This window comes from Carlito syrichta, unplaced genomic scaffold, assembly GCF_000164805.1.
Source record: "Carlito syrichta isolate Samal-C Ts95f unplaced genomic scaffold, Tarsius_syrichta-2.0.1 Scaffold113598, whole genome shotgun sequence".
In the NCBI taxonomy this organism is placed as follows: Eukaryota; Metazoa; Chordata; class Mammalia; order Primates; family Tarsiidae; genus Carlito; species Carlito syrichta.
The window spans coordinates 78701-88466 of record NW_007057694.1 but is presented as its reverse complement, the minus strand read 5'-3'; the positions used below and the strand labels follow the sequence as shown (position 1 = coordinate 88466).

Below are 9766 nucleotides of genomic sequence, written 5' to 3'. Positions count from 1 at the left end.
CAGATTCAGAGATTTAGAGTACAATCAGATAACACTGAGTGATTATATTCTGCGTCCAGTAACACCATCACTTTCTTAGCTAGCACAATTTAATAGAGTTTAAGTTAAAAATTTGTTTTTACTCAAAACTTCCATTGTGTGAGTAATAAAGCACTATTAGAAATACTGGCCGGGCTTGGTGGCTCAGCCTGTAATCCCAGTGCTTTGGGAGGCCGAGGTGAGTGGATTGCTTGAGCCCGCGGGTTCAAGACCCACCTGGGCAACTTGGCGAGACCTCATCTCTACAATAAATAAAAAATTAGCCGGGTGTGGTAGTGCGCATCTGTAATTTCAGCTACTTGGAAGGCTGAGGCGGAAGGATCGCCGGAGCCCAGCAGGTCGAGGCTGCGGTGGCCGGGAGCGGCCACTGCACTCCAGTCTGGGCGACAGAGTGAGACTCCAACTCAAAAAAAAAAAAAAAGAAAAGAAATACCAAAGGAGAAAAAAAACAAGTGGAATAAAAAAATCAGATACACCACCCTCTACCCAACAACTATAGAAAATACATTCTTAGGCCGGATATGGTAGAGCTCAAGCCTATAATCCCAGCACGTAGGGAGGCCGAGACGTGAGGATTATCTGAGCCTGCAGGTTCGAGACTAGCCTAGGCAACATGGTGAGAACTCGTCCCTACAATAAATAAAAACATTAGCTGGGCATGGTAGTGTGCGCCTGTAGTTCCGGCAACTTAGAAGGCTGAGGTGTAAGGATCACCTGAGCCCAGCAGGTCGAGGCTGTGGTGGCCTCGAATGAGACTCCTACTCAAAACAAAAAAAAAGAAAAAAAAAAAAAAAAAGAAAATACATTCTTACAGGCATGCATGAAACATTCACCAAGAAATAACAGATGTTGGGCCATAAAGTAAAAGGCTCAACAAATGTCAGAAGACTAACATCTTTCAGGGTCTATTCATTGACCTCACGGGATAAGTTTTTTCAAATAGGTGGAAATTACATAACATACTTTCTAAATAACCCAAGGGTTAAAGAAGAAAACAACAAGAGAAATTACAAAATATTTCTAACAACAAATATAACATTAAAACTTGTTGGATACTTAGAGGAAAATTTACAATTTTTTTTTTCTTTTTTGAGTTGGAGTCTCACTCTTGCAGTGGCATGCTCCTGGCCACCGCAGCCTCAACCTTCTGGGCTCAGGTGAACCTTCTGGTTCAGCCTTTCAAATAGCTGGAACTACAGACGCATGCCACCATGCCCAGCTGGTTCTTTTTGGTATGTGTGTGATTTATTGTAGAGACGAGGTCTCACCCTGGTCTTGAACCTCCAGGCTCAGGCAATCCTCTCACCTCAGCCTCCCGAAGTCCGGGCTCAGGCAATCCTCTCACCCTGGCCTCCCAAAGTGCTGGGATTACAAGCTAAAACACCACGCCCAGCTGAAATTTATAGTTTCAAATGCCTATATCTAAAAAAAAAGATTTAAAAATCATCTAAGTTTTCATCTTCAGAAATTAGAACATGTGCAAATCAAAGTCAAAGTAAAGATAAAGAAAAAAAAGGGTAGAAACAAATTAAGACAATAAACAAACAAAAAAAGACAAAAGCTCTTCAAGTTAGTTCATTTTCCAAAGTGCTTGGTTATTCTTTTGAATTTCCATATCAATTTTAAACATTTCAATTTCGACAGAAAATCTTACTGGGATTTTTGGAGTTTTTTGTCTGTCGACCAGGCTGGAGTGCGGTAGCATACTTGCAGCCACAGCAGCCTTGCCCTGATGGGCTTAGGTGATCCTTCCACCTCAGTCCTCCAAGTACCTGAACTAAGGCATGTGCCACCATGCCCAGCTAATTTTTTGATTTATTGTAGAGACAAGGAGTTGCCAATTTGCCCAGGCTATTCTTGAACCCCTAGGCTCAGGCAATCCTCTCACCACTGCCTCCCAAAGTGCTGGGATTATAGGCCTCTGTGCACAGGTCCCCTTTTTTTTTTTTTGAGTCAGAGACTTGCTTTGTCACCCAGCCTGGAGGGTAGTGGCATGGTCATGGCTTACTGTAGCCTCGACCTTCTGGACTCAGGTGATCCTTATGCCTCAGCCTCCATGTAGCTGGGACTATTGACAGGTGCCACCATGCCCTGCTAATTTTTTGCAGGGACAAAGTCTCAATATGTTGTCTAGGCTGGTGTCAAACTCCTGAGCTCCAGTGATCCTCTTACGTTAGTCTCTCAAAGTGCTGGGATTACAGGTATGAGCCACCACATCTGGACTTTTTTTTTTTTTTGAGGCAGGGTCTCAATCTGTCACCCGGGCTGAGTGCAGTGGCACTATCACAGCTCACTGCAACCTCGACCTCCGGGGCTCAGGTGATCCTTGCCTTAGCCTCTCAAGTAGCTGGGACTATAGGTGTACAAAACCACACCTGGCTAATCTTACTTTTTTTGTAAAGATGAGGACTCGCTATGTTATCTAGGCTGGTCTCAAACCCCTAGACTCAAGCAATCCTCTTGCCTTCACCTCCCAGAGCTGGAATCACAGGCATGAACCACTGTAACCAGTCCAGATTTTTTTTTTGGGGGGGAGGGTAATAGCTTTCATATAATATGAAATTTACCCATTTAAAGTATACGATTCAGTAATTTTAAGTATAGCCACAGAATCGTACAATTGACACCACAATCAATTTTAGAACATTTTCATCACCCCACTCCTCTGTCCTCACAGAAACCCATACCCAATTAATGGGTCACTTACTTTTTTCTCCCAAGCCTCAGTTCTAGGCAACCACTAATCTACTTCAGATCCTACACAGATTTGCCTACGCTGAACTTTATTAAAATTATACATTTCTGGAGGTTCGGAGTGGTGGTTCATGTCTGTAATCCCAGCACTTTGGGAGGCAGAGGCAGGAGGACAGCTTGAGGTCAGGAGTTTTAGACCAGCCTGGACAACATAGGAAGATTGTCTTTTTTTTTTTGAGTTGGAGTCTCACTCTGTCACCCAGACTGGAGTGCAGTGGCCGCTCCCGGCCACCGCAGCCTCGACCTGCTGGGCTCCAGCGATCCTTCTGCCTCAGCCTTCCAAGTAGCTGGAACTACAGGCACGTGCTACCACGTCCGGCTAATTTTTGATTTACTGTAGAGATGAGGTCTCGCCAAGTTGCCTGGGCGGGTCTCGAACCCGCAGGCTCAGGCAATCCACTCACCTCAGCCTCCCAAAGCACAGGATTACAGGCTGAGTCACCGAGCCCGGCCAGGAAGACTGTCTTTACAAAAAATAAAATACAATGCATTAGCCAGGAATGGTGGCACAAGCCTGTAGTTCTAACTACTCAGGAGGCTGAGGCAGGAAAATTGCTTGAGCTTAGGAGTTCAAGGCCGCAGTAAGCTATGTTCACACTACTCTATTCCATCCTGGGTCACAGAGCAAGATTTCATCTCTAAAAACAAAAACAAAAACAAAAAAAGAAAAAACTTTCTGATGTTCAAAAGATACTGTTTTAAAAAGATACAGACACTTGGAGAAAATATCTGCTATATATATCTGATAAGGGATTTAGATCCAAAATTTTAAGAAGTTCTCATAGTTCAATAAGAAAATCATGCTTTTTCTTTTTAAATGAGAAGGCTTGAGGCATTTCAGAAAAGAATATGCTCAAATGCTTATGTGAAAAGATGATCATTAGTAATCAGGAAATGCAAAAGAAAACCATGATAACACTTCTCACCTATCAGAATGGCTTAAAAAAATGTTACAAATGAACAATGGAAAAGTTGGTAAGGACGTGGGGCAACAGGAACCATTATTGCATCTTGGTGGTGGGAACGTAAAATGGCAAGAAGCTTTTCAGAGGCCGAAGTGAGAGGACTGCTTGAGCTCAGGGGTTCGAGAACAGCCTGGGCAACTTGGTAAGATCTCATCTCTACAATAAATCAAAAATAATAAGCTGGGCGTGGTAGCACGCCCCTGTAGTTCTGGTTACTTGGAAGGCTGAGGTGGAAGGGTCACCTGAGCCCAGCAGGTTGAGGCTGTGGTGACTATGAGTGTGCACTGCACTCCAGCCTGGGCGACAGACTGAGACTCCAACTCAAAGAAACAAAAGTCTTGCAGTTCTTTCATGCAGCTAAAACATACACTTATCATTTGATCCAGCACTCCACTTCTAGGAATCTATCCAAGAGAAATAAAAAGATAGGTCCACCAAAAGACTACAAGAATGCTTAGAGCAGCTTTAGTCACACTAGCTCAAAACTGGAAACAACCCAAATGTTTTTTAACTGGAGAATGAATGAACAAAGTGTTGTATATTGATATCATGCTGTATTATCCAGCATTAAGAGTGAACTACTATTAAATGCAACATAGATGAATCTCAAAAACATTATACTGATCAAGAGCCAGACACAAACTAACATCCTGTGTGATTTTACTTACATGAATTTCTAAAACTGACCAAACAAATCCATAGTGCCAGAAAGCTGATTAGATTAGTGATTGCCCAGGGAAGAATGGAGGGGTATTAACTTCAAAGGGGCACTGAATCACATAATTAAAATGCATGCATACTTATATATAAAGTATACTTCTGCAAAGTTTAAAGAAATTGAAAATTCTAATTAGAAAATAAAATATACGGTATATGCTATATATTATTAGAACATTTTGGTACTGATTAACTTCATGCTTTAAAAACACGTATAAGCTGGGCACTGTGGTACATGCCTGTAATCCCAGCTACTCGGGAGGCTGAGGCGGGAGAATCAGTTGAGGCCAGGAGTTTGAGACAAGTCTGAACAACATAGCAAGACCTGTCTCTCCAAAAAAAAAAAAGTATAGACAGTATCTTTCTAGACTTAAATTGAAAAATAAGGATGGCCAATTTAAAACAAAATAGATAGACTGGGTGTGGTGGCTCACATATGTAATCCCAGAACCTTGGGTGGGAGGTCTAGGTGAAGGATTACTTGAGGCCAGGAGTTAAAGACCAGCCTGGGCAACACAGTGAGACCCCGTATCTTAAAAAAATAAAAATAAATAAATGAAGTAGGTAAAAATTCCATGAGAACACTACCCAATACCAACCAAAAGAAAGGTGTTTAACATGTTTTGGAATAGTCTTTGGTCCATCATATGAACTAAGTCCTCACTGAAAAAGAATATCCTAATAAGAAATGTTAGAAAATTAGGTTGAATAAGCAGAATGGAATCCACTCTGGTCCTTAGTATGCATATTCTTCCTTGAGCAACTATGGTGTTTCCAGTCTTCCAAAGTAATTATTGAACACTAAGTTTGATATAGTATTAATCTTGTTTCACAATGTGATCCTCCTCAAGAACAGGCAGTGACCATGTCTCATATTTCTTTGGTATCCTCCCAAGTACTACAGACATCAGATACTCTAACTCCTGTTACTTATGAATTTCTAAGTATGCTACAAAAATGAATAAGGGGTGCAGTGCCTCTTTAACCAGTCAACCTACTTAGTCAAGACACAGCAACCAGAATTACGCTCAACACATAGGATGGGAAAGTTCTTGATGTCTACAGCCTAAGACAATAAAAATTACAACCTCACATATAGATGGAATAAGAAATGTTAGGCAGAAGCAGAGTGAAAAAAGATCTCAGGGAGTTAAGGGGAAGAGGGAGGGTTGATGGTCATGACAGAGAGTCAAGAATCAAAGGAAAGAAGTGTTATGAGGCTTTTAATGACCATCTTTAAGAAGATTTAAAAGCATAGCAAATGAAATGAGGAAATGTGAGTGAACCCTCTCTAAAATAGATATATTTAAGAAATAAGGAACCAAAACCAAGGAAAAGTATTTGCTACTTTGATACAGTAAGTCACTTGACAGAGTTAATATTTTACACATTTAAATAAAAAGCAAATGTCTTAATATCAGTCATTTAATCATTAATAATGCTTAGTATGACATGGACTACCTCAACCATATCCAGCATAGATCTAAAATAATTTCTAAATATTTTCAAGTTTCAAATCATGTGAGAAGAGCAAAAAGAGAAGAAAAGCAAAACAAAGTTTCAGTGGGAAAAAAAGAAGAGAAAAACATGAGCACTCAAATTTGCTTCCCTGTAAATGCGGAATACCTACAGAGAAAAGTGGGTAAACCCTTAAGAGTTTGCTGATAACTTTGGTGGGGGTCTCCTAATTCCCCTGATAATGTCACAGACCCATGTGAAGATTAAGGAAGCTTTAAGGAACCCCAAAGGTTACTATATGTTTGGGGCAACAACAGGAAGTGTATTAGGAATAACAAGAAAGGCCACTGCCTTGGAGAGCACCATAGTCCAACCAGTGGCAACCATGGCAATTCTTGAGCAAGCGATATTGAAGAAGCAACAATCAGTGAAGAAACTCAAGCTGACATAGCTTTCAAGCACCAGGGAGGTTAGACCAGGACTGCTTCATGTTTATCTTCACTAGAATAGTACAACAGTAGAGCAACTTTACCTTTGGATTCTTGCCTTCTTTGGCCAATAATGCCCGAAGTCTTTCTTGTGAAGGGGGTGCAATGAAGATAATATATGGTTTCAAATCTGAATTTCGGAGGGTCTTCAATGACTGTAAAGAAAAGATACTTGTATTTTAAAAATAATTTCCATTATTTAATTATTTCTCAATAGTATACTTGGAATATAAGGCTGTTTTTAAAATATTGCCTACAAGTGTTTCCAAACATCTTCATAACAAACAGTTCACAATAGTTTAAGATCCTACCATTTTACTGTAAGTATACATTTTATAGCTATAAATATATATACATGTATTATTTTAGCTTGCCCTTTTATGCAATGAAATATACATGAATGATGCTGAAGGATGACAACTATGTGATGCTGAAAAGATCATATATAGGTTATAAGAATCATATTAAAAATCCATTTTGAAGGAATCAGAATTGAGGCAGTTGCCTTACTCTGTGCCAGGCACTAAATACAAGTGAAATCAGGGAGATAAATTTCACATACATGTGCAAAAGAAAATTCTGGAAAGGTACATCCAAGAAAACGCAGACTGAATTAGGAGACTATGGTTTTCACTTTATCTCTACCACTGCATGACTGCATGTCCTCAAACCAAAGTGCTATACCAAAATGGAGATTATGGGGATATGTTCATTTCTGTCTAAAAACATGATCATTACAAAATACTTCATTAGTCTGAGTTCTTTGTTAAGATCTGTTAGCCCAAATAATATAAAGAATTCTGAAGGAATTTAGTAAAAACATATTTCTCTTAAATCAAATGTTAATAACTGATATAGTAGAGCCTAAGTACATTTACCCACTAAAAACAACAAACCCCAATTACTATTTTAAGATAGTCATTTCAGAGTCAATTCTCCTTTATGTACATGTCTTTAATGACTACTGACTGCGTTGCCTGAGTTGATATGAGCAGCAGATTCTGCCATATCAAGCTAAGTTTTCTGCTATATGGTATAGAAAAGTTAAAAAATTTCATAATAAACACAATCTTAAAAACTCCAAGTTTCTCAAACTACTTTATCTTTTTAAATAGAAATCTAAGAGGCACTGGTTAGTAATTTTACATTTTTGTTTAGTCTTCAAATAACCAGAACTAGTGGAGGCTTCATTATTTACATAGAAGCAAGCATTCATTGTAACACTTGTTAATATTTCAACAATGGCATTTAAATCATTAATATGATCTCTGAATTTTCTGATTTTTCTATGATCAGAATGAGAAGGGAAATTCTTTTGTAGCCACTAAAATACGTAAAGTACTACCAGTTCTATATTTACTGTATCTTAAATTTCAGAAAATATATAAACGTGTATACATGCCAAACATTCCTAATCCAAAAATCCAAAACTTTCGGAGCACTGACATAATGCCACAAGAGAATTTCACACCTGACCTCATGGGGTGGGTCACAAAAAAACACAACTACAGTTTGTTCAGTGTCCACAAGGAAAAATAAAATTATCTTTAGGCTACGTGTATAAGGTATATATAAAACATAAATGAATTTCATTGTTAGAGTTGGGTCCTAGTCCCAAGATATCTCATATATATATATATATATACACACACACACACAAATATTCCAAAATTTAAAAAACAAAACAAGACCAATAAAACCCCTAAATTTGAAACACTTTTGGTCCCAAGCATTTTGGAAAAGAGATATTCAACCTATATATTTAAGTATGTATGTATTTTCCCCTTGGAAGAAACTAAAAGAGATTTAGCAATCTGTCTGATTTCACATAGCTAATCAGTAAGCAAAATTGTATAACTTAATTAGGTCCTGTTGTTCTTGAACCGAAATACAGTTTCCACTAGATTACTTTGTACGACATGTCCTCTAAGTTCAAACCCTAAACCAAAACTCTAGTTTTACCTGGGTACGAAGACTTAAAAGACATATTTTGCCGGAGTTGATAACTTGCCGTACAGAATCTATGCTGGTTCCATACAAATTTTTTTCAAATTCACCATGCTCAATGAACTTTCCAGCAGCTATGTCTGCCTCGAATGCTTGACGTGAAACAAAATGGTAATCTCTACCAGCTACTTCATGGTCTCGTCTACTCCGAGTTGTATCTGGGCAAACAAAATCAGATAATAATAATAGGCACGGATTAGAGTGAAGGTAGGGGATAATTCGGCTAGTGAGAAATAATTTTTATTTTGTAGCACAGATTACAAAATAATGAATGGAGGAAATGTTAAAAACATAAATGTTTAACACTTTTTATTTACTGATTGAAAAATGAACAAAAATGTGTTTGTAGTATTTTTAGTACTATAATAATAGTTACATTTAATTGCCTTAATACATTTTATGGTTACACTTGCAATTGCTTCATCTTGCATTTAAAACAATGCCATTTATCTTTTCCTAAAGTTTATTTCCATAAGATCAGGTACTATATAATCTTAAAACAGAACTTCACAGACGTTATGTCTAAATTTCCATCTTCAGCATCAGTTTAAAGAAGCAGGTGCTGATTCCCTATAGAACAAGAAACTAACTTTAAGGGGCCCAAACTGAAATATATTTAGGAAATAATTAGTATATACCATATTCTAAGAAAAAAATTTAAATTTTTTAAGAATGAGTAGGTTTAATTTTAATAACAAATTGTCGAAATATTTGGATAAACAGAGTTTGTATTTCATTGATAACCTTGTTTTGATGAAATGGATGAAAACTATCCCTACATAATGTAGTTAGGTTTTGAGGTTACAGAGTAAAAAGCACAGGAAAATAGGAATGCATCCAAACTCACGAGGAACTGCAGATGCAAAGCGGTCCTTTTCTTTGTTCATGAGCCTCTGACGCAATTCATTCTGGCCACAGTTCTGTGGACCAATCAATATGATAGGTCTTTTCCTATTCGCTGGCTGATGATAAAGTGACATTTCCTCATAGGTTAAGATCTCTTCATTGTCATAATCTTTGGGGGAAAAAAGTTAAGTCTTTCAGACAGAATTACTGCCATGTAATAAATATCTACATACTCATAGATCTTCCCCCAAAACTGGAAAGCACAATTTATTGTCATTATATCATTGCCAAGACACTATGAAAATGAATCAGACAACAAAATATTACTGCTTCTAGAAACTTTTATCATATTTCATCCTGTATTTGAATATCTAATACCATGTAATCATACTGATCTTATATAAAATAACTAGTTTGCAATCAATACTTTGACAGAAGGTAGGATACCAGGGGATAAACTAGTAAGAATAATATCTTTTTTTTTTTTTTTTT

At 37.9% G+C, this 9766-nt stretch overlaps 1 protein-coding gene across 1 annotated transcript in view; it reads right to left on the bottom strand.

Moving 5' to 3' along the window:
- MPP5 (membrane palmitoylated protein 5) overlaps window positions 1-9766 on the bottom strand; it is a 70266-nt gene that overhangs the window by 4436 nt on the left and 56064 nt on the right. The window contains exons 11-13 of the mRNA XM_008071894.1: window positions 9276-9443; window positions 8384-8586; window positions 6466-6576 (exon numbers count right to left, since the gene is read on the bottom strand). Coding sequence (XP_008070085.1) covers window positions 6466-6576; window positions 8384-8586; window positions 9276-9443 — 482 coding nt within the window. The remainder of the gene's footprint in view (window positions 1-6465; window positions 6577-8383; window positions 8587-9275; window positions 9444-9766) is intronic.